Raw genomic sequence first — 25,189 nt, forward strand, 5'->3', positions numbered from 1 at the left:
AATACTTCATCATCTTTATGTACCACAGTTTACTTATCCATTCACTTACTGAAGGACATCTTGGCTGTTTCCAGGTTTTGGCAATTCTAAGTAAAGTTGCTATAAGTACCCATGTGCAGGTTTTTGTGTAGACGTTTTCAACTCCTTTGGTAAATACCAAGGAGCATGACTGGTGGATGGTATGGTAAGAACATATTTTGTTTTGTAGATAATTGCCAAAATTGTCTTCCAAAGTGGCTGTACCATTCATTTTGCTTTCCCACCAGCAATGAATAAAATTTCTGGTTGTTCCACAACCTTGCCAGCATTTGGTGTTGTCAGTGTTCTGCAATTTGGTCTTTTTAATAGGTGTGTAATAGTAATCGCTACAATCTATTTCCAAAACTTTTTCATCACCCAAAACAGAAACTCTTTAGCTATTAGCAGTAATTCCCCATTTCCCCCACCCCAGCCCTGAAAACCTCTATTCTACTTTCTGCCTCTATGAAGTTGCCCATTCTAGATTCCTCATATAAATGGACTATCAGAACATTTGTCCTTTGTGTCTGGCTTATTTCACTTAGCATAAGTTTTTCAAGGTTGTAGCATGTATCAGAACTTTATTCCTCTTTAAGGCTAACAATTATTCACTTCATGTATATACCACATTTTGTTTATCCACTTCTCTGTGGGTGGTATTTGGGTTGATTACATCTTTTAGCTACTGTGAGTAATGCTGCAATGAACACTGCTGTACAGGCATCACTTTGAGTTCCTATTTCCAATTCTTTTGGGTATATACCTAGGAGTGGAACTGCTTGGTCATACAGTAATTCTGTTTAGCTTTTGGAGGAACCACCAAACTGTCTTCTGTAGTAGCCTCACTATTTTACATTCCTACTAGCAACATATGAGAGTTCCAATTTCTCCACATCCTCACCAACACTCATCTTCTATGTGATAGCAGTCATCCTAATGGGTGTGAAGGGGTATCTCGTGGTTTTGATTTGCATTTCCCTAAAAATCAGTAATGTTGAACATCTTTTCATGTGCTTATTGGCCATTTGTTTATCTTTTTTGGAGAAATATCTTCAAGTCCTTTGCTCATTTAAAAATCTTTTTGCTGTTGTTTTTGAGTTCTTTGTATATTCTGAATAATAACTCATCAGATGTATGATTTGCAAATTTCTCCCATTCTGTGGGTTGCCTTTTCACTGTTGGTAGTGTCCTTTGATGCAACTGCTTTTTGTGTTGTGTACCCTGTAATTTGGCTGAATTCGTTTGATCAAGTAGCTTTCTTATGGATTCTTTGGAATTTTCTCTATATAGGATCACCTCATCTCTGAATATTTTACTTTTTCCTTTCCAATTTGGATGCCTTTTCTTTTTCTGCCTAATTGGTTTGGCTCAAACTTCTAGTACTATGTTGAACAGCAATGGTGATAACAGGTGTCCTTGTTTTGTTCCTGATCTTGGGAGAAAAGCTTTCAGTCTTTCACCAGAGGATGTTGGCTATCAGTTTTTCATAAATACCCTTTATCACGTAACGCAGGGGTCCCCAACCTTTCTGGAACCAGGGACTGGTTTCATGGAAGACAATTTTTCCACTGGTTTTGGGGGGAATGGTTCAGGTGGTAATGCGAGCGATGGGGAGAGACAGATGATGCTTCACTCTCTCGCCCGCCTGCTGCTCACCTCCTGCTGTGCGGCCTGGTTCCTAACAGGCTGTGGACTGGGCTCTGGGAGCTGGGGACCCCTGATGTAAAGAACATTCATTCCCTTCTATTCCTAGTTTTCTATTGTTTTTATCATGGAAGAGCATTGTGTTTTGTCAAATGCCTTTTCTGCATCAACTGAGATGCTCATATGGGCTTTTCTTTGTCCTATTAATGTGGTGTATTACACTGACTGCTTTTCTTACATTGAACCACCCTTGCATTTCTGCAATAAACTCTTTTGGTCGTGGCATATAATCCTTCTAATATGCTGTTGAATTTAGTTTGCTTGTATTGTTGAGAATCTGCTAAGAACTTCTATCTTTCCATCCACTTAAAGTGTGTTTAATTTCATACAGTAGATATAACAGCTGCTTTATAGGTTTTGATATGAGCTGGCATATCAATGGACTTTTCCCTTGAGAATTGGTCACATGGTAATTCTGGACGGTATCTTGGACATTTTGAATATTATGTTGTGAGACTCCAGATTCTGTCTAAATCCCCTCAAGAATATTTTTGTCTCAGCAGGCAATTTAACCTGTCAGAAAGATAGGGTTCCTTAGACGTTTTAGCTGCCTGTGCCACCACTACAGCTCTAGCTCTATGACGGGGCCATACTTGGGCCAAAATAGGAAGAGAAACAGAATGGTGATTCCCCTTCTTTAGACAAGTGTCCCCTTTTCCTGGTTCCTCTGACCAGACAATAATAGTTTTAGCTGCCAGAGCTAAAGTCCTGCAGCCTTGCAACTTTTGCCTGCTCTTGGCGGCCAGCAGAGGAAAAAAAGAAATGGATTTCCTGTTATGTTCTCCAGCTCACAGGGTCCCTTTTCCCGGTCCTCTGGCCAAAGCTAAGCTGGGTTCTTTTGGGGGTTTTGCAGCCTGACCTCAGAGGTGAAAGCCATGAAGAAGGAAAAACACCAGCAAACTCAGCCCTGTAGGGATTGCGTAAGTTTTGACTCCCCCTCCCTAATCTGACTTATTTTTCAGAATCCTCAGGTAACTTTTTGTATTTTTTCCAATTTTTGGTTATAATCAGCTGGAGATAGGCTGTAGTGGGCTTAAATCTTGACCAGCACCAGAAGTTGGGATGCAACTGCTGAGAACTCATGATCTGTGCTTTCACACAATTTCACAAGAGCCAATACTGTTGCTTTCCATCTACACTTGCATAAACTGATGCTAGGAAGTTGTATCTGAGAACTGTGAACTTGAGCTTGCTTTTACAAAAATGGCTGTCTTAGCTACATTTGCTCAAATTCATAACAGGAAAATTTATGAATCTAAGCTTAGCTTTCACAAAAACTGTTTCATTCTTATTTCACCCAAATTTGCTTGAACATACTTTTGAGACATTTTGATTGGAGTTTCTTTAACAAAAAGTGTTTTTTATCCTCTAGGTTTGCTCAAACTCCTGCTGGAGTCTTGAAAACTTTTGAACCTGACCTTATTTTCATAAAAGACTATTGTTTCAGCTAGATTTGTACAACTGAGAAATTCTGTGAACTCTTGAAAATTTTGAGAAAAACTTGTGAAGTTGAGCTTTTCACCAAAACTGAAGGGCGTGGGACTTCTCTGGTGGTCCAGTGGTAAAGAATCTGCCTTCCAATGCAGGGGATGGGAGTTCGAACCCTAGTCAGGGAACTAAGATCCCACATGCCGTGGGGCAACTAAGTCCATGCGCCACAACTACTGAGCTCGCACACCTCAGCTAGAGCGCCTGCATGCCGCAAACTACAGAGCCCACATGCTCTGGAGCCTGCACGCCACAACTAGAGAAGAGAAAACCCACATGCCACAACTGAAGAGAAGCCAGCAAGCCACAACAAAGAGCCTGCGTGCCACAACTAAAACCTGACACAGCCAAAATAAATAAATAAATAATCTTAAAAAAAACAAAAAACAAAAAAAACAACCTGAAGGGTGTGCATTGGCAGAGGTCATATTTTGCCTCCCTCCATAAGGCCAGGCTGAGGCAAAATCATGTTGAACGTATTCTAGGCCTCCGTCAATAATGCCATGTGGTACAATTCCAGGTGGCACCAATCACTCTGTCTGTATCTAGGGCAGGGATTGGGGCAAATCTGGTCCGTGGATTGTTTCTGTACAATCAGTTAGCCAAGACTGGATTTTATATGTTTAAAGAGTTGTTCAAAAGAAAAAAGGTATATGTGACAGATCACATGTGGCCTACAAAGCTTAAAATATCTAATACCTAGCCCCAGACAGAAAAGGCTTTGACAACACTGTTCAGTGGTTACCAGTTCTAGACTGGAAAATGGAAAGGGACTTCTTGGAAGCGGGCAACACAATGACTCTACCTTCTGCCAAAGGATGCTAAACTGGCCAAATTTAGTACAGGGAAGCCTAGTCTAGAGATGCAGACTCTTCAGCCTTTCCATCACCTTTCCTCCCTGGTTCTACTGCCTCTGTGGCCACTCCTTTCTTTGGCTTCCCTTTCACCTACCACTCACATGTTGAGAGTTCAGTCATTAGCTGTCTCCTCCTCTATGCTGACCATTCCTGAACTACAATTATCACTAAGTACAACAGTTAAGAGCTAGGATCATAGAGTCAGGGTGCCTTATTGTGCATCTATCTACCACACTGCCTAGTTATGTGGTCTGAGGCAAATCACGTAATGTCAGTTTTCCCAACTATAAAATGGAGATAATAGGGTTCTTCTAGAAGGATTAAATGAAGTAAGGCATGTAAAGCACCCAGCATGTAAGCAGTCAATAATGTTGGCTCTGATGAATGTTACCCACTACTGTGCTTTTGACACCATTTATAAGCCACTCAATCCAAAATCTTTTGTTCTTTTCCTTCTGTGACAGACTAATAATTGTGCCCCCATGGTCCACTCTCCTCTTCTTTTAATAATATAACCCCCAAGTTTAAATGAACACACAACCATCCAGATAGAGGCATTTTAGCCTTTTCCACAGGATGGTAAGAATTTGAGACTAGGTTCTAGCCCATGGGATCAGGGTCATTTCCAGGCCCTCTATTTTCTCTTCCCCTTCCTATGGGCCTGAACAAAGATGTGGGGCTGGTGCACTAGCTTCAACCATACAGATGAGAACCACCACCTAGGGGATGGTGAAGCATTAAGACAGTTGGACCCTGAGTCCCCAGATAATCCTGTACTATAGTTGCTTGACTCCAAGCCAGGGCCACTCACCTATCTCTGGACAGTCACATGAGAACTAAACTATTTTGTGTGAATCATTGCTTTGGAGTCCATTTGTTAGAGCAGCTTAATAGTCTAATTAATATGCATCCCAAACCTTAACCTCCAACTGCCTTGCTTATGTCCCAGAGGAACCTCAAACTCAACATTCGTAAAACCAACCTCATTATCAAGCCCACTCTGCATCCCTGCTCTTCTTGTATTTCTGAACACAAAGACTAGCCCAACAATTTCTTGATAACATCCCTATTGTCAATTTATCCCCAGACACGAGAATCTGTCGCTCTTACTACTCTTAGATTCAACCTGTCACAGAACCCCACAGCTTGACACATACATCCCTCTTCTATCATTCCCTCACCTCTGATCCCAACCCGATCCTGGCTTTATTTATTTATTTTAGATATTTATTTATTTATTTATTTAGACTGTGTTGGGTTTCACTGCTTCACGCGGGCTTTCTCTAGTTGCGGTGCACGGGCTTCTCACTGCGGTGGCTTCTCTTGTTGTGGAGCACGGGCTCTAGAGCACAGGCTCAGTAGTTGTGGCGCATGGGCCTAGCCGCTCCGCGGCACATGGAATCCTCCTGGACCAGGGCTCGAACCCGTGTCCCCTGCACTGGCAGGCGGATTCCCAACCACTGTGCCACCAGGGAAGCCCCACCCTGGCTTTAGATGCTTTTTACTCTGTTAGGCTCTCTGCCTCCAACTCTATACTCCACAGTACTGCTCCATTACCCTTCTTAAAAATGGATCCATTCTATTTTGTTTCCACAAGTCCAAAGCATTTAGCCTTCATGAGATGGCCCCCGGATTAAGCCTCTAGTTGATCTTCTGCACATACTCCACAAACACTTTATACCAACCACACTATTCTTTTGCTCCTCTCATCCTGTCTAAGTGCTCTTTTTCCTTTGCCTACGTCAATGCTTTTCAAATATGGTGAAGGGTCATTAAAAAAATTTCCAGCCTAATGTGGGTAAATACTTTCAAAAACATTATACACACAGATTAGAAAATCGATCACATGCTTAGATATCGCAGCAATGGCAAAGCTTCTCAGTGCTTATTCTTAATTATGGTGCCTGTTTTGTCATGGACAGGCTAACTGTGCATCCACACTGGTCTGAGGACTACACTTCACACGGGTCTAGACTAACTCTCCCTTTTCCCTGCCTGGTGAACCACCACCCATCCACTCGCAACGTCCATCACCACTGCCTCCATTATGCTTTCCCTCACATTTATGCCCCATAATCACATCCTATTCAATATACCCACCACCTTTTAAAAAAATACCCGTTATAACTTATCACATGTTATTACAATTTTCCGGTCAAATGTCAAAGAGCAGCAAAAGCTCTTTGAAGTCAGGGATATGTGCAAGTCATCCCTGCATCCTGAGCCTTGTGCCTGTCATGGGATAGAAGCTTAGAAATATAATTAGCAAATAAATGTGTCCAACACACCTCTGGCGACACACAGACAGGCAGAACTGCAGCAACTCTAAACAGGCCTTTAATGACTGGGGCGTGGCTGGACCTAAACGTTGAATGGTTTAGAGCACTGGGGACTGAAGTCAAGCAATCAGTAGGCCGTCTGAGACTGCTGCTGGCGGTAGCCACCCCGGCGCATGTAGCCCTCATTTTTGCGGTAGCCATCCTTCTGGTCTGCAGGAGAGAGATGGGGAGAGGAGGGGAGGGGGTGAATGCCAAGGGAGAGGCAGTAAGGGGGCCAGGACCCTGGGAGCGCAGAGGGGATGGAAGCACTCACCTCGGAAGTAGCCACCATAGGTACCCTGCTTGTGGTCAAACACCCGCTCATTGTTTTCCACCAGGCTGCCCAGCTTCTCAGCCAGCTGCAGTGCCAGGTTCTGCTGGGCAGTGGGCTCAGTGCGGTGCATCACCACTGTCTGTGTCGGCTGGTCCAGGGAGGCCTGACAGAAGTGAGGCAGAGGAAGGGACAGATCAGTCTCCTGTACTCCAATCTCTCCATGACTCCACCTGCCCATGTGCCCATGCTGATGGCCTTACCATCAACTCCTCGTTAATGATCATCTTGCTGATGATGGAGTGCACAGTGGGCAGGTCCAGTTCAAACATGTCAGACAGTGTCTCCATGCTGGGGAGAAAGAAGGCCAAGAGCAGGGAGCAATTAGGACCCTCGACCACAAAGCTGGGGCTCCTGTGCCTCCTCAGGGCCCATCCTACCTGATGGAGTCATAGACACTGCTGTAGGTGAAGAGGTAGGTCCGCAGTGACTCTTCCTGGATCTTCCTGTGGGGAGAAGGGAGAAAAGAGAAAAGGGGGAGATCTTCAGTGAAGGAGACCAAGTCTTTTCTTCCCCACCCACTAGGGTCTTGTTCTCTGCTCACCTAACCAGCATGGCTCGGACTTTGTCAGCCTCTGGGAAAAGGTCCCACACTTTGCCATTCATCTTCTCGTTGATGATAAAACTGTGGCAGGTCTTCCAGTCACCCATCTTCATGGCCTTGGAGGCAGCAACCACATGTTCCCTCATTGACTCGGGGGGACCTGAAAGGTTGGGAATGAGGAAGGGCCTAGGGAAACTTGGGATGAGGGCTCCTTCCCCAACAAGCACTATTTAAGGAGGAACCCAGGCTAAGAGAGTAAACAACTGGACTGACACTCTCCCAGCTCTCCATTAAGTAGCCATGTGACTGTACAAGTCACTTAATATCAGAATAACTGTATTTACATTTAGACTTAGTCTATGATGTGCCTCAGGGGATTGGTGAGTTCCTTGAAAATGCTGACAAATTGCTGTGTGTACCCTTATGCACATTTTCCTAGGAAAGGGTCCACAGCTTTTATCAGATTCTTACAAGGTTCACTGACCTTAAAAAAAATGTCTAACATCCACTGCAGGCAGTAGTAGAGAGGCGGGGAATGTGAACCAAGAAGCCCTAAGAGATGCTGGACATAGATTTTCACTGGCAATTTTCCAATTAATAAAAACAAAGTAAAGCATCACTACATAGCCCAAACATAATTTTCCTGAAGTGCGCCTGCACTTAATATGACCATACACACAACCAGTAGAGGACAAATCTGTAGAGGGACGTGGCTGTGGACAGTAAGATTGGCTCAGTTGCCAAGTCCTTCCATGCACCAGCCTTACAGGAAGGGCGCAATTCAAATTCCTTTCCCAGTGAAATCACAACTCACTCAACCTCTGGACTGAAAGATCGGATCTCTAAAAGTGCTCAAAGAAGCCAATGTTAGATTCTTGAATGCCAAGGGTCTAGTTAGTTAGCTAAAAAATAATATGGATGAAAGGGAAAAAGAGGAAAAGGTCAGAGAGACACATACCAGCTGTGTTAACCCTGGGTAAAGTCACTTAACTTTTGTGCCTCAGTTTCTTAATCAGGAAAAGGGGGGTCACAATAGTATCTTCATAGCGTTATGACTAATGAAGAATAAATGAATTATTATTATTTATAAAACACTTAGTGCCAGGCAGAAAAAAGTACTACGTAAGTTTATACTAAATTAAAAATATTGTTGGAATCAGCTCATGGAGACTTTAACTTAGTGACTAAGGTGGCTGGACTTTATTCTATAGACAATGAAGAACTTCTGAAGGTGCTGGGGATGTATAACACCATACACTTGGTAGAAAGATACTACTGACAAATACAGACTGAAGGGGAAAATGATAGGAAGCAGGGAGCTTAATCTGTAAGCTAAGACGTGTCCTACGGTAAGAGACCATGGAGACTACTTAGTAAAAATGATGCTTTTAGGCCATACATGGAGATGCCATTAAATCAAATGGAATCATCTTGTGGGAAAGTTTACTCCCTTTGTCTTCTTAATCCTTTGATTACAAGTAATCAAGGAACAAACGAGCAAAGTCTGCTGCACTACAGAGCCCCACACTCACCCAGCAAGGGCTGTCGCTCGCCCACCCGCAGCTGGTGATGGAACTGCTTGCTGATCATGCGTCGGCGGGCGTCACTCTCATGGGCGGCCATGTAGGGGATCTCCAGGAGCATGGCTGACACCAGGTAAACACACTCCAGCAGCTCCAGATTTATGTGCAGGTGGAAGGGCACCTGCCGGCGCCGCTCCACCTTCTCCTGCTCCTGGTTGCGCTCCTGCAGGCTGCGCAGCAGTAGGCCCTGACCCAGAAGCTCCTTGGCCCGGCCGCTTGACTGGATGTCCAGCAGGGCATTGTGAGCATCCTTGGTCAGGCCTTGGCGGAAGGCACAGATGCCCAGCTGCACCATGGTGCGGTTGTACAGGATCTAAGAGCAAAGGGCAATGAACTCAGAGGTGAGAGCCACAAGGTAAGTCTTTCACAGGGTTAGGACAGAGAACAAAATAGACCAGTTCCTCCCCTTCCATGGAGCTTACACTCTAGGGACAGAGGTGTGGAGGACAAAATAAGCATAACATACAGGTGGTGACCCAAGCTAAGGAGAAAAATAAGGCAGACGAGGGAGTTAAGAAGGGAGTCTGAGTGGTGGCAGTAGTGGTGGGAACTCGCAATTTTATGTAGGATAACTAAGAAAGGCCTCATTTTGAAGGGGATGTTTAAAAATAAAGACCTGGGCTTCCCTGGTGGCGCAGTGGTTAAGAATCTGCCTGCCGATGCAGGGGACACGGGTTCGAGCCCTGGTCCGGGAAGATCCCACATGCCGCAGGGCAACTAAGCCCGTGCACCACAACTACTGAGCCTGCACTCTAGACCCCGTGGGCCACAACTACTGAAGCCCATGGGCTTAGAGCCTGGGCTCTGCAACAAGAGAAGCCACCACAGTGAGAAGCCTGCGCACCACAACGAAAACCCAACGCAGCCAAAAATAAATAAATTACATTAAAAAAAATACATACATAAATACGTACATAAGTACATACATACATACCTAACAGAAAAAGAAATAGCAAGTCATGCAGATCTCTGGAGGAGGAAGAATATTCTAGGAAAAATGAAAAGTAAGTGCAAAGGCCCTATGCCAGATGTATTCAAGGACAAGGAATGCAATATGGCTAGAGCTGGTAAAAGATGTGATCAGAAACTGGAGGCTGGGCAAGCACAGGGCATTGTAAGCCATGTTAAAGATTTTAAGATGGGGCTTCCCTGGTGGCGCAGTGGTTGAAGAGTCCGCCTGCCGATGCAGGGGCCACAGGTTTGTGCCCCGGTCCGGGAAGATCCCACATGCCGCGGAGCGGCTAGGCCCGTGAGCCATGGCGGCTGAACCTGCGCGTCCGGAGCCTGTGCTCCGCAACGGGAGAGGCCACAACAGTCAGTGAGAGGCCCGCGTACCGCAAAAAAAAAAAAAAAAAGATTTTAAGATGGGAAACCACAGGAAGCTTTTGAGCAAATAAGTGACATAATTTGACTTTACTAACAGGGTTACTCTAGCTGCTGCATTAAGAACAGCCTGAAGGGGCTTCCCTGGTGGCACGGTGGTTAAGTATCCACCTGCCAATGCAGAGGACATGGGTTCGATCCCTGGTCCGGGAAGATCCCACATGCTGTGGAGCAACTAAGCTTGTGTGCCACAACTACTGAGCCCACATGCCACAGCTACTGCAGCCCGCACGCCTAGAGCCCGTGCTCCGCAACAAGAGAAGCCACCACAAGGAGAAGCCAGCACACTGCAACAAGAGAAAGCCTGCACACAGCAACAAAGACCCAATGCAGCCAAAAAGAAATAAGTTTATTTAAAATTAAAAAAGAAAAAAAAAAAGAATCTGCCTGCCAAAGCAGGGGACATGAGTTTGAGCCCTGATCCGGGAAGATCCCACATGCCGCGGAGCAACTAAGCCCATGCGCCGCAACTACTGAAGCCCGTGCGCCCTAGAGCCCGGGCTCCGTAACAAAGAGAAGCCACTGCAATGAGAAGCCCGCGCATCGCAATGAAGAGCAGCCCCCACTCGCCGCAACTAGAGAAAGCCCGTGCGCAGCAATGAAGACCCAATGCAGCCAAAAATAAATTAATTTAAAAAGTAAAAGGAATAAACATTAAAAAAAAAAAAAAGAAAAAGAAAGAACAGCCTGAAGGGATATAAGGGCAGAAGCAGAGAGAGAGACTGGGAACATGATGGTGGCTTAGACCAGAGAGTGGCAGTGGAAGTGATAATAAATAATAAGTGGTCAGATAGGGATTTTCAACACAAATGGGTGGGGAATCAAATGTGAGAGAAAAACAAGAATCAAAGATGAATTCAAGGCTTCTGGGCCTAGGCAACGGAAAAGATGGGCTTGTCAATAATTAAGATAGGGAAGACTGTAGGTAGTACGGATTTTCGTTGGGGGGAAAGACCAAGTCTTTACTGACAACAAAAATATAGAGGTCAATACCGGTCATGAACTTAGATACAAAGAGCCTTAAAAAAATACCAGCAAGCAAAATCCAGCAATACATAAAAGAGATAATATACCACGACCAAGTAGGATATATCACGGGAATGAAAGTATAATATAAAAATCTAAAATCATAGTTATTCACCATATAAACAGAATAATGGAGAAACAACTGTGCATTATTTCAATAGATGCAAAAAAGATTTTGACAAAATTCAACACCTATTAAGGACAAAAATTCCCAGCCAACTAGGATCAGAAGAGAACTCCATCAATCTGAGGAAGTCTATCTACAAAAATACTATCTATAAAAATAGGTAACATTCTTTTTTTTTTTTTTTTTTTTTTGCGGTACGCGGGCCTCTCACTGCTGCGGCCTCTCCCGTCGCGGAACACAGGCTCCGGACGCACAGGCTCAGCGGCCATGGCCCACGAGCCCAGCCGCTCCGCGGCACGTGGGATCCCCCTGGACCGGGGCACGAACCCGTGTCCCCTGCATCGGCAGGCAGACTCTCCACCACTGCGCCACCAGGGAAGCCCGGTAACATTCTTCTTAATGGTGAAATGCTCACTGCTTCCCTGCTGATACTGGGAAGGAGGCAAGATGTCTGCTCTCACTTCTATTCAGCACTAAGTATTAGAGATTTGAGTCATTACAATATGGCAAAAAAGAAACAAAAAAGGAAGAAAAGTCTCAGAGACTGGTATGGTAATAAAACTGTCCCTATGTGCAGATGACATGATTAATTCAGTAAAAAAAAACTTAAGGAATCTATAAAACACTAGACCCAATACAGCTGTCCCTCAGTATCCATGGGGAATTGGTTTCAGGACCCTCCATGGATACCAAAAAATCTGCAGATGCTCAAGTCTCTTACATGAAATGGCATAGTATTTGAAAATAACTTACGGTAAGTCCTCCCATGTAATTTAAATCATCTGTAGATTACTTGTAACACCTAATACAATGTAAGTGCTATGTAAATAGTTACCAAACAAGGCAAATTTTGGTTTTTGGGGGGGGAACTTTCTGTAATCCCTCCCCCTCCCCGCAAATATCTTCAATCTGCAGTTGGTTGAATCTGCAAATACAGAGGACAGAAGGCCAGACTAAAACTGAATTTAGCAAAATGGCAAGATCTAAGGCCAATGTAAGAAAATTAACTCTATTTTTAGACACTGGTAGTTAACAATTTAAAAATGAAATCAACAGAGTTCCCTGGTGGTCTAGTGGTTAGGATTCAGTGCTTTCTCTGCCGTGGCCCAGGTTCAATCCTTGGTTGAGGAACTGAGATCCTGCAAGCCGTGTGGACAAAATAAAAAATTAAATTAAATTTAAAAATTGCATTTACGATAGCATAAAAAATCGTATAATTCTCAGGAATAATTTTTTAAAAGATGTGCGAAACTGAAGAAATTAAATGAAGAACAACACGTAAGATCAAAAGGTTCAAAGTTGTCAAGGTGTCAGTTCTCCCAAAATTGATTTACAGATTCAATATAATCCCAGCAGGCATTTTTGCACAAATTGACAAGCTGATTTTGAAATTTATGTGGAAATGCAAATGTCACAGAACATTCCAACTATTCTTAAAAAACAACAAAGTTGGAGGAGTCATACTACCTGACTTCAAGACTTACTCTAGGGACTTCCCTTGTGTCGCAGTGGTTCAGAATCCGCCTGCTAATGCAAGAGACACAGGTTCCAGCCCTGGTCCGGGAAGATCCCACATGCCGTGGAGCAACTAAGCCCGTGTGCTACAACTACTGAGCCTGCGCTCTAGAGCCTGCAAGCCACAACTACTGAGCCTGAGTACCACAAGTACTGAAGCCTGTGCGCCTAGAGCCCATGCTCCACAACAAGAGAAGCCACTGCAATGAGAAGCCCACGCACCACAACGAAGAGTAGCCCCTGCTCACCACAACTAGAGAAAGCCTGGGCGAAGCAACTAAGGCCCAACGCAGCCATAAATTAATTAATTAAAAAAAAAGACTTAACTCTAAAGGCACAGCCATCGAGACAGTGTGGAACTGGCGTAAGGAAGGACAAAAAGATGAATGAATGGAATAGAATAGAGAGCCCAGAAATACATTTATAGGGTCATGTGGTTGGTTTTTCATGTGGTTTTCCACAAAGGCACCAAAGCAATATAATGGGGAAAGAACGTCTCTGACCCTGACTTCACACCATATGCAGAAAACATAGACCTAAATGTGAAAGCTTAAATCACAAGAACTTCCAAAAACTAAAAATAAAAAAAGAATATCTTTATGAATTGCTAGTAGGAAAAAGTTTCTTTAGATAGGACCCAGAAAATAACCAAAAGAGATAAAACTGATATATTAGAATATACATCAAAACACATGGTTAAGAAAACGAATAGGCAAACCACACACTGGAAAAAAATATTTGGAAAACATTTATCTGACAAAGGACTGGTATCCAGGATATATAAAGATTTCCTACAACTCAATAATAAAAAGATGAATAATCCAATCTTTAAAAAAGGGGGGCAGGCAAAAGTTGACCAGACATCTCACAAAAGAAGATATATAAAGGGCCAATAAACATTTAAAAAGTAGTAAATTTCAATAGTCATCAGGGAAATACCATTAGATACCATCTCAATGGTATCTCAATACCATTGAGATACCATTAGACAACAACCATGATGGCCAAAATTAAGAAGACTAACAACACTAAATATTGACAAGGTAAAAGTGAAAAATGGTACAACCATTTCTGAGTTTCTTTCCTTTTTTAAAATTTATTTATTTATTTATTTACTTTTGGCTGCCTTGGGTCTTCACTGATGCGCGCGAGCTTTCTCTAGTTGCAGCGAGCTGGGGCTACTCTCCGTTGAGCAGAGTACTCAGTACCGAGCGGGGGCTCAGTAGCTGTGGCTTGCAGGCTCTAGAGCACAGGCTCAGTAGTTGTGGGCTTAGTTGCTCTGTGGCATGTGGGATCCTCCCGGACCAGAGCTCGAACCCGTGTCCCCTGCATTGGCAGGCAGATTCTTAACCACTGCACTACCAGGGAAGTCCCATTTTTGAGCTTCTTATAAAACTGGACATACACCTACACTATGATGCAGTAATTCCACTCTTAAGTATTTACCCAAGAGAAACCATACATCCACACAAACTTATACATAAATCACAAAAGCTTCATTTATAATACCCCAAACTGGTTGATTAGGTATCTATCAAGAGAAAAATCAAGAACCTGTGATAAATTCATACAATGGAATAAAAAATAGGAGTGCTATTCAAAAAGCACCACCAGACAGGCTTACCAAATGTTTTACACATAAATACCTCACAATTGTTCTAAACACACATTTACAGGATCTATACCTAGACACAACTCTAATACTCCTACATAAAAATGTCCTCACAATGCTGCCACACACAAAATTTTATGTTTCACACATCACACTGTATTTGGGTCCTTGTCCTTCTCAGTTTAACTGCTTAAATGCTTTTTCATCTTTTTAAGTAAGATGACCTCCTAATGTTTGTTCCAAACCAGACACGTAATAGTTATAATAAATGTTAGTTGAACCCAAATTCTATCCCAGAGGACTCTATGTTAACATGTAGGAGAATCAAAGAATGCTAGCACTCGGGAAGGACCAAGTGTCTCCCTGTATCTGCATTAGCCAGACAGGTGGCTAATCTGCCTGAGCCACTTCGCCTGAACAGAGTGGACGGGGGGCCTGGCCTGGGCTTCCCTTTGCCACCAGGGCCAGAGCGCCTCCTTCCCATCCTACCTGTACTGGCGGGTCCGCGTGCTGAATGTTGTCTTGTAGGTGGCTCATGAGCATGAGGTCACGGGCCTGGTACCAGCGGGAGTGCAGAGCATGATGGTAGATATGGCAGAGGATGGCGCATGTGCGGATTCGGTCTGTGCGATCCTTGGCATAGATGTACTTGCACAGTCTCTCCATCAGCACAGCTGAGTCCTCGCCCTCATTTTCGGCCTGGTCTTGCTCTGACTGGAGGGGTAGGGGGTGGGGGGAGATATTGTTGGAGGAGGAAATATGGCAAGGACAATGGTTGTAAATGGCTCAGCCTTCAGCAACCAAAGACGAGACTCCATCCAGCCTCTTCCTAGTCCCTCTGCTCCACCAGAGACAGTCCCCAGGGAATAGAAGATCTGCCATGAAGTCCTAACAGACATGCAGAACCGATGGACACACCCCTCTCCCCTCTGACATGGTGGCCAAGCACTTACCTTTGAGGAGCCCTCAGGGGGGGTAAGCTGCCGCTGATGGGCCTTGTAATCAAACTTGTAGTAGGTGTGGAGGATGCGCCTCAAGTAGATGCGACAGATCTCGTCAGTGGTGCCCTTCTCCTCCAGGTAGCACTGCACACGCTCAATGATGGTGCACACCTGTGCCTCGTCCTTCAGGTGCTCCACGTACTCTGGCAGGGAGAGCACCCACCCTCAGCTTAGCCAGGCACCCAGGCTTTCCCAATCATATGTCCCTCATCAATCCAATTACCTCTGCATGTGTTTTCTGTACCCATCAGAAAAGTCTACTCACTGTGCCCTAAAAATACTATCCTCTCCTGGGACATGTCAAGCTCACTCTCCATTGCTGTCAGGCACTCTCTTCTGCTAATTCCTCCCGATTAACTCCTCCTCCTCCTTCTCATTCGGCTCTCACCTCAAATGTGCCCTACCTACAGATGCTTCTTCAACCATTATCTAAAGCAGCCACCACTCCAGACATACTGTCACATGTCCCGATCTGAATTTCTAATTCACACTTTACATTATCTACAACTGACTCGTTCATTTTTTTGTAGAACTGCCTTGCTTCAGCACCGAAATGTAAGCTCCATGAGCATGAAGGCCCCAAGCTGTCTTGTTCATCAATACACCTTTGACTTGGCGGACACATGTGGACACTCACATTTTACTGTGTAAATGTCCTGCATTTCCCCATTCTAATGCTTAAGGCGTACAAGCTAAACAAGCCAAGTGGACAGAGATCATACCCCAACAGTTCTCAAAGTAGCAGACAGCAGCATCACTTAGGAACATGTTAGAAATGTAAAATGTGAGGCCTCACCCAGACCTATTGAATCAGAAGCTACGGGAGTGGGGTCCAGTATCTTAAAGAGGCCCTGTGGTATGAATGCTGGGGTGAGGAAGGGCTGGCTTTCCGAACATTCTCACTTAGTACAATCCTTCATTTTAATCCCTGCACTTTTCCTCTCACTGATGCCCATGCTTGCTCGGGCTCACCTTGGGAGTGAGGATCAGTGTTCTGCATTATCTTGGTAAATTCTTCATCCATTCGTTCCACCAGAGTTAGGATACAGCCACGGACACGCAGTGGCTGAAGAGAAGGCAAAGGAGGAAATAAATTAGCCCAGATTCCAGTCCTGAACTTCAACCCTTCTGTCTCCAACAAACCTTCCCAAAGCAGACAACACACACTTCCAAATAGCCTGCCAAATCCCCTCTTTACCTGGTCAACGTTATGCAGGTTCTCACTCTCTTCCAGAATGTTCTCTCCAATAAAGATGTTGGGGTTTGCAAACAGGATGTCCATCAGCTCATTGATACAGTCCAGACACTTCTGCCACATCTCAGGCTGCCAAGAGATCAGACAGCAGTCAGAGGTGTGAAGGTGGAACAAGGAGATGCCTCCCAAGAGCCCTACACCAGGAATCCACGGGCCTTCAACCACCAAGACTGCTCCAACAGTCCTTGAGTCTTGAGTCACCAGCCACCTTCCCATGACCCACCAGCTCCGCTGTGGGATGCTCGTTATTGTTCTCACCTTCATGTATGTGGCCAGGTTGGGGTTGTAGTCATAAAGAGAGGCAATGATATTGAACTTGATCTTGACGGTGACACCCTCTCCCAGGTTGTTTTCAGAAGCAATCTGAACCAGCAGCTGTAGCAGCTCAATCTGGGCTGCACTGGAGGGGTACAAAATTGGGTGAGGCACAGGAAACAAATAAAAATGTCTCATCCTGTCATACAGCACACCCTCTTCAGACAAGAAAGGCAGACTCATTCTCAATACCCACCCCTAGCCTCACCACCTGTATACTTGCTTCTCCCTCATAAATTCCAAACAGAAATAGCAATAATGCTAACAATCTAACATCCTCTTCAGTCACTGAATAACTAAAGAAGATGAGTATTATTCCCATTTTACAGACGGGAAAACAGCCCCCAAAGCTTAAGTGATTGATCTAAGGTCAAACAGAATGTAAACAGCAGAAAATAGACTGGTGTAGTCCAAGTACATCATTCCTTCTACTGTAGCCACACACAGATCTTCCCAAAATAGCACTATTTCCCCACCAACCTCCACCCTGTGTCTTAAGAGAAAATGAGCTTTCACCCTGTAATGACATAGCCCAGGCCCACGAATCTTACCGATCAGTTCCCTTCTTGCCTCGTGCCTGTAGGATCTCATTCAGTTTCTTGATGACAACAGCGTGGGTGATCTCAGTTCCCTTGGCAAACATTTTTGGCTTCTCCTAGGTAACACACAAGTTATGTGCAGACTAACAGAAACCTGTTCTTGCCTTAATTGTTCTCCTGAATCCGACCAGGAGGGTACCTGTATGCTCTCCCAAACTGTTTCCCAATTCCTTTTCGTTCTAAAATCCTCACCTTAACCAGGGGCACTCCACCCCGGACCCTTTCCCACTCCCCGCCTTCATTGTCTTCCTCCTCCTCATCCAGGCGCTTGGATTTCCTATCATGCTTCTTCTTGGCTTTGTCCTCCCGTTTCTTCTCAGCTGCCCTCTTGTCCTCCTCTGTGGTGGGGGCCCTGCCAAGAGACACAGGAGAAGATGAAGGGTCAGCCCCCTCTCCACCTTGAGGCTTCTTCCCCCCACAAAATTCCTCTTTTTCTCTTCCTGGGTCCAAGTTACACTCTACAAGAATGACCTATGAATAACTGTAACCATAACCAAAGCAAAGACCACTAAGCATTTGAATCTGCCAGACCACTTACCAAGGTCTGTTACCATATTACACTAAGCAACTCGTATGGCCTAGTTTAATAAGACAGAGGTGCTAACCAGGCCGCCTCAGACACAGAAACAGCCTGTCATGTTGCTCCACAACTAAACTCTAAGGTTTTCCAAAGAATCCATAAGCAACACAGTTGTCCTTTGGTACTAGTTACTCTGTCCAGACTAATCTTTTTTTTTTTTTAATAAATAAATCTATTTATTTACTTATTTATTTAGTTAGTTAGTTAGGGCTGCGTTGGGTCTTTGTTGTTGTGCACGGGTCCTCTCTAGCTGCGGCTAGTGGGGGCTACTCTTTGTTGCAGTGCGCCATCTTCTCACTGCGGTGGCTTCTCTTGTTGCGGAGCACGGGCTCCAGGCGTTGTGGCTCCAGGCTCTAGAGCGCAGGCTCAGTAGTTGTGGTGCACATGCTTAGTTGCTCCACAGCATGTGGGATCTTCCTGGACCAGGGCTTGAACCCGTGTCCCTGCATTGGCAGGGAGATTCTTAACCACTGTACCACGGGGAAGTCCCCAGACTAATCTTTTGATCACCAACTGATTTATCAGTTTAAAATCTGTGCTTAGAAAAAAAAAAGTGCAAAAAAATTTTTGCGGTTCCCAGACTGGCTGTTTTTCCCTGCCTTTCTTTCCCCTCTTATGACAATTATTAATATAAATTCTGAATTTAAAAAAAACTGTTCAATACAACAAAATGTCCCCAACAAAAAAGAAAAAGATCACTGGCTACCTCAAAGTGGACTTAAACTATTTGATGTCTGAAACCATTTCCAGACTTTAATACTTATATAATGAAATATAAACCAAATGACAGGGACAAATTATTTCAAACTTTATAGAGGAAAAAGTCTTTCCAGAAAGACTTGAACAGACATTCAAATTATAATTAAAACACCATTTAAACGTTTATAAATAAATTTCATTTTAACTGCTTAAAAGGTTTGAATATGCTTTAGTAATAGTTTATAATTTGCCAGCTGGATTAAAACTTGCCCTTGCCAAAAGATTTATGCCATAATTTTTTTGGGGGGCCATGCCACGTGGCTTGTGGGATACTTGCGGGATCTCAGTTCTCCAACCAGGGATGGAACCCGGGCCATGACAGTGACAGCGCCGAATCCCAACCACTAGACCACCAGGGAACTCCCTATGCCATAACTCAATAGAAGCTTAATGGTTTTCCCTCCTGTACTAATGCAATACTCTCTAATGATAAAAACTCATTTCATAGGTAAAATCCTTTGTAAATCAGCGAAGTATGTTCATTAAGCTGAAACTGCTTGGTCTGCATCATCCATCCCCAAAGCTCTGAGATCACAGGACCTCTTAATTATCCTTGGCCTAAAGTTTTACTCGAAGCCCTCAGGATATTGTGATTCACACCTCAAAAACACAAACTCTCACCCTATGAAATTCTAACTGAAAGACCTAAAACTTGACTTGATCTCTCCCCTATGACAGATTATACCTTGGTATATTCACACCTTGTTAGAATCGATCAGAAAACTGACATTTATGCTCTCAGCTACAGGGACATCACCAAATACACCTCTACCTAAATACACAGCTAAGAAACTGAAGACATTAAGAGACACCAATAGAAGTTAGTCCTAAAACTACACTGAAAAGGACCATTCCACACCCTCTTAACCACAACTATGATCTAGAGCCCCTAGACATACACTCTTCCTTAGGGTCCTAACAACTTGGAGATCCAGTCCCACCAGAGATCTATCTCGAGGTTCACTTTAAAAAAGGCCTCCAGGGGCTTCCCTGGTGGCGCAGTGGTTGAGAGTCCGCCTGCCGATGCAGGGGACACAGGTTCGTGCCCCGGTCTGGGAAGATCCCACAGGCCGCGGAGCGGCTGGGCCCGTGAGCCATGGCTGCTGAGCCTGCGCGTCCGGAGCCTGTGCTCCTCAACGGGAGATGCCACAACAGTGAGAGGCCCGCGTACTGCAAAAAAAAAAAAAAAAGAATCCGCCTTCCGATGCAGGGGACGTGGGTTCAACCCCTGGTCGGGGAACTAAGATCCCACATGCCGTGGGGCAACTAAGCCCGCGTGCCGCAACTACTGAGCCCGCAAGCCACAACTAGAGAGAAGCTCACACCTCAATGAAGAGCCTCTGCGCCACAACAAAAGATCCCGCATGCTGCAGAGAAGATCCCACGTGCCACAACTAAGACCCGACACAGCCAAATAAATATAAAATTAAGTTAAAAAAAATTATGGATCACTATACTGTACACCCCTAACTTATATAATATTATACAGCAACTATACTTCAATAAAAAACCCTTTTAATGTAAAAATAAATAAAAGTAAAAGACAAATAAAAATTAAAACTGAAATGGGAAAAATAAATAAATAAATAAAAGGACTCCACGGGAGCAACAACTTTCAAGGTAATTAAAAGCTTCCTACTCCTCCCACTGTAGCCCGAAGTACCACTACTTTTCTTACTTTTTAAGGAATCTCGACGCAAGCACTGTCTGTTTCCCTTCTTCCTCCTCTGAATCTGAATCAGAAGATGTGGAACCTGTGTCCCAATCTTCATCATCTTCTGAATCTTCTGAGTCCTCATCTTCATCCTTAGAGAAAGAAAAGATGATCAGAAGAAACAAGATGGGAAGACTGACTGGTGTCTCTGCTCTCCCTGCTGACACATGTTTCAGAGACTCTCCGGAGCAGCAGAAGAGTGGCTGAATCAACATATTAAGAGCTGGACTGGACCACCAAGACCCAGAGAGAAGTGGTAACTTGCTCCAGGGACACACAGCTCCCCTGGGGCAGAGCTGGGCCCAGAATCTAGTTCTCCAGATTCCAAGTCACTCAGTGCTCTAATCGAAGAGGAAACCTGTCCCCAGACCAGACTCTGCTAAACCCCACCCCTCTCAACCTTAAGGCTCTGTGAGTCTTTTCTTCTCCCCAGAGACCCAAGAATGGTCCACAGCAGACAAACCACCCCTCAGTGTAACACTGGCTCTTACCTCCATCTTTTTGAGGAACTTCCGACTCTCCCCAGAAGGAGCGTCTGATTTCTTCTTTAGGAAAGTTGCAGCACTGACTCCTTCATCATCCTCATCCTCATCTGAAGAGCCTGGTGGGAAAGGGGAGAGAAAAAAAGAGTTAGAATGGTGAAGAGGTGAATGGCAACCAAGAAAACAAGCCAAGGAAACCCTTAATTTTAGACCTCCTAACCATTTGCAATTAAGGGTTTTCCTCACTCACCTTCTTTTTTTTTTTTTTTAATATTTTCTTTTTTTTTTTGACAGTTTTTATTTATTTATTGATTGATTGATTGATTGATTGATTTATGGCTGTGTTGGGTCTTCGTTTCTGTGCGAGGGCTTTCTCTAGTTGTGGCAAGCGGGGGCCACTCTTCATCGCGGTGCGCGGGCCTCTCACCGTCGCGGCCTGTCTTGTTGCGGAGCACAGGCTCCAGACGCGCAGGCTCAGTAGCCGTGGCTCACGGGCCCAGTTGCTCTGCGGCATGTGGGATCTTCCCGGGCCAGGGCTCAAACCCATGTCCCCTGCATTGGCAGGCAGACTCTCAACCACTGCGCCACCAGGGAAGCCCCTCACTCACCTTCTGAATCCTCCTCATTCTTCTCAGCATCTTCATCTGCAGACTGCTCAGGGTTCTTGACAGAAGGAAATGAGAGAATAATTAAGGATGCCTGCCAACCACCCCATCCCACCTCCTCCACCCCACAGACCTTTCTCATGATTCCTTCTCCAGTCACACGCCTCCCATTTACAAATACTTTTTTGTCTCAGTCATGAGGTCACTGTCCCCAAAGTTCAGAAAGTCTCCCTCTAGCACCCTCACCTGCTTGTAATTTGTAATATGGGACTCAAAATCTCGGTTGTATTTTCGGATCTTCTGGCGCAGGGTGCTCAGGGCCTTGGCATTATTCTTGTTCATCTTCTTCTTCCCTTCCTTATCTTCCCATAGCTGAAGGAAAGAATAGGGAAGAAAGGGAGAACAGGGATCTGAGATTAAGGAGTATTCCCTAAACTTCAGGCTTCACAACTTTTGGGTCTTGCTATCTATAAACATCTATACTACTTAAAAACTATACTTCTTAACTTATTGTTTACCAATGCTTTATTTATGTATCAAAAGTACAAAACCACAAGTAAGAGGTAATATAAAAATATATACAATTAAAATTCTTAACATAAAAAAGTCCCTCTCCTTGCTTCATCCCCCTATTTCTTATGTTCTGGGAAATACTGAATATCTGGCAAACAACTCAGAGGAGACATGATCCCTGGGTGTGGGTCAGGAGAAAGCTCCAGGTCCACAATCCCCTTCTAGATCCCCCTGCACCCATAGGAATCACACCTCATTAAGATAGTCCTCCAGGTCAGCCAGGATTCGGATATAGAACCGGGGGACACCTTCCTTGTCCACAATGCTCTTAGCCTTCCCATATGCTTTTCCTAGGAGCTCAAACTCTTCCAGGCACTTGGTGACATCCCGAATCTTCATGGCATTACGGATGGTCCGGATAAGGTTGGTCAGTTCCTCAAACCTGGTTTGAGAGCCCAATACCACATTGCACATGCCCACCATCACCAACCAGAAAACCCACCACTGCTCCAGAAACTCCCCATCCCCCCGCCTCCCCATGGCCTCACCTCTTATCCTTGGCGCTTCGGACAACTCTCTTGGTATCTTCTTCATCCTCACTCAGCAACAATGGCCTATTTGGAAGGAACAGAGACCATTAACCTCTGTTCCTAGCTCCAGTCTTTCCAAATGATCTCTCTTTTTCTTCTCCGATGGGGCAGGTAGCCCATTCCTACCACGTTCATCTTGTTTTATTCTTCCTCTTCACGGCCTCATCATATAGAACTCAATCTTTTAAGCTTACTTCAAGTAAAGCCTTTTATCAAATGTTGTAACACATTAAAAAAATGACCTGTCTCCAGCCTCTCAAACATAAACAAACGAAAGTGCTTATTTACTGTGTCAAAAATGAATTATGTGAAAACACAAGTCACTAAGAATTACTAAAAGAAGTTGAGAAAAGAGGTACTTTACCTAGAATGAATGGAAAAGGTGGTACCTGAACTAGGTCCTAGAAAGCAGTATTGGGGGAGTGTGACAGGCCGAGGGCAAGGAAAGAGTCTCAACGGCTTTGACACCTCCATTACTAGTTATTTTTACTTAATAATTAAAAAACAGACCACAGGGCTTCCCTGGTGGCGCAGTGGTTGAGAGTCCGCCTGCTGATGCAGGAGACACGGGTTCGTGCCCCGGTCTGGGAAGATCCCACATGCCGCGGAGCGGCTGGGCCCGTGAGCCATGGCCGCTGAGCCTGCGCGTCCGGAGCCTGTGCTCCGCAACGGGAGAGGCCACAACAGTGAGAGGCCCACGTACCGCAAAAAAAAAAAAAAAAAAAAAAAAAAAAAACAGACCACAGACAGCATTCAGCTGGCAACAATATCTCTTTTCTTTCCATCTTATTAGCTTTTCGAATTATTTCCTATTTTATAGCAAGTGATGTTGATTTTCCACCTGTGGCACAGATATGAAATCATATTCATGTGGGTATACACAGATTCTATTTTTCACTTTTAAAAATGAGTTTTAGGGCTTCCCTGGTGGCGCAGTGGTTGAGAGTCCGCCTGCCGATGCAGGGGACACGGGTTCGTGCCCCGGTCCGGGAGGATCGCACATGCCGTGGAGCGGCTGGGCCCGTGAGCCATGGCCGCTGAGCCTGCGCGTCCGGAGCCTGTGCTCCGCAACGGGAGAGGCCACAACAGTGAGAGGCCCGCGTACCGCAAAAAAAAAAAAAAAAAAAAAAGAGTTTTATGCTGAAACAAGACTTTGAAGTGGTATGTATATATATTCTTAAGTACAGGTATGTGACAAAAATAATGAAGGTGGCATGTGTATGGACAGAAGTTTGAGAAACATTCCAACATTCCAAAGGGAGAAAAGAATTTTAATTTGCAGAGATGGGAGAAGAGTATTTAAATGGAGATAAACAACAGGAAAATACTAATAGATGTTTAAGAACCTCAGAGCCACATCAAGGAAACTCCCAGGTATCAAGCGAGTATTGGGAGTTTCTTGCTGATGCAACACACCCAGCCAGTGGGAAACCTCTTCTCTGTGACTCTATCCTTTGCCTGGTGGGTGGATTCCCACAATTCACAGCACCCTTAGCGTTACGGTTGTCCCTCCAACACTGCTCCGGTCCCTTAAACTCAACATCCTTAGAACCCGCTCTCACCGCCCCCATTTCCATTCCCCTCCCATATACGCGGCCTTCCACAGCCTGCCGAACCCCTCACCCTCCCGAGTAGTCCCCATGGCCCAGGCCCTCACTCACTGTTTGCCGTAGTTACCCCCGACAGGTTTGGTGACGAGCTCCTCCCCGGACAGGGACGACTCGGACTCGCTGTCCGAACCGGTGGTAAAAAACCGCGACATGGCGACGGCGCTGAGCGGCTGCGGCGGGCGCGGCCAGACCTACGGTAGAGCCCGAAAGTCGATAAGGGGCCCGAGCCGCCACCTCCTGACCCCCATCCTCACCGTCTTCGCACGCACCCCAACCCCGGTCCCCCTCCCCGAAGCAAGAGGCCAAAGAAGTACGTACCAGCTGACCTCCAGAATCACGCTGCTTAACCGAAACAGCCAAAACGCTGCGAGAAGGCGGGAACTTCGCGTCACTTCCGGGGGTATCACACCGCTTAGCCGAAGCAGCGGAAACGCGGCGAGTAGAAGGCGGGATCTTTGCGTCACTTCCGGTAGACGTCGACGAACTATACTGGGCGACTACAACTCCCAGTGGCCCTCGCGCCTCGCAGGGGCCAGGGTCAGGCCTGCAGTAAACTTGGCCGGGAGGAGGCGGTCTCGAGATTCCTGGATTCGACAGCGCTTTGCCCTCGGGTGTTATTGCTCACAGCCAGCCAACAAACCACACACCTCACCTGTGGAA

General features: G+C 45.2%; 1 protein-coding gene across 2 annotated transcripts; it reads right to left on the reverse strand.

Moving 5' to 3' along the window:
• Positions 1-6,388: 6,388 nt before the first annotated feature.
• Positions 6,389-24,900, reverse strand: LOC307062622 (eukaryotic translation initiation factor 3 subunit C). Of its 2 annotated transcripts, none has more exons than XM_079718372.1 (21): positions 24,848-24,900; positions 24,581-24,720; positions 22,878-22,943; positions 22,582-22,771; positions 22,063-22,188; positions 21,820-21,874; positions 21,221-21,330; positions 20,694-20,821; positions 17,869-18,028; positions 17,629-17,729; positions 17,021-17,162; positions 16,706-16,831; positions 16,480-16,573; positions 15,460-15,650; positions 14,996-15,220; positions 8,793-9,156; positions 7,261-7,420; positions 7,097-7,162; positions 6,920-7,007; positions 6,660-6,822; positions 6,389-6,556 (listed from the first exon to the last, which is right to left on the reverse strand). In XM_079718372.1, exons 2-21 carry the CDS (start codon positions 24,679-24,681, stop codon positions 6,474-6,476), a joined length of 2,739 nt encoding a protein of 912 aa, XP_079574498.1. In that variant the 5' UTR covers positions 24,682-24,720; positions 24,848-24,900; the 3' UTR covers positions 6,389-6,473. The 2 variants fall into 2 exon arrangements, with proteins under 2 accessions (XP_079574498.1, XP_079574497.1); XM_079718371.1 differs by having other exon boundaries at positions 17,629-17,732.
• Positions 24,901-25,189: the final 289 nt, after the last annotated feature.

Source organism: Hyperoodon ampullatus, assembly GCF_949752795.1.
Source record: "Hyperoodon ampullatus genome assembly, chromosome: 14".
NCBI lineage: Eukaryota > Metazoa > Chordata > Mammalia > Artiodactyla > Ziphiidae > Hyperoodon > Hyperoodon ampullatus.

What these genes read in the sequence shown, in the direction of transcription:
- LOC307062622 (XM_079718371.1), bottom strand. Translation starts at nt 24,681, where the DNA reads ATGTCGCGGTTTTTTACCACCGGTTCGGACAGCGAGTCCGAGTCGTCC. An exon ending in GGGGGTAACTACGGCAAACA is followed by an intron (nt 22,944 to 24,580) that starts GTGAGTGAGGGC and finishes CCTTCCAAATAG; the next exon opens with GCCATTGTTGCTGAGTGAGG. An exon ending in AGTTCCTCAAAAAGATGGAG is followed by an intron (nt 20,822 to 21,220) that starts GTAAGAGCCAGT and finishes TCTTTCTCTAAG; the next exon opens with GATGAAGATGAGGACTCAGA.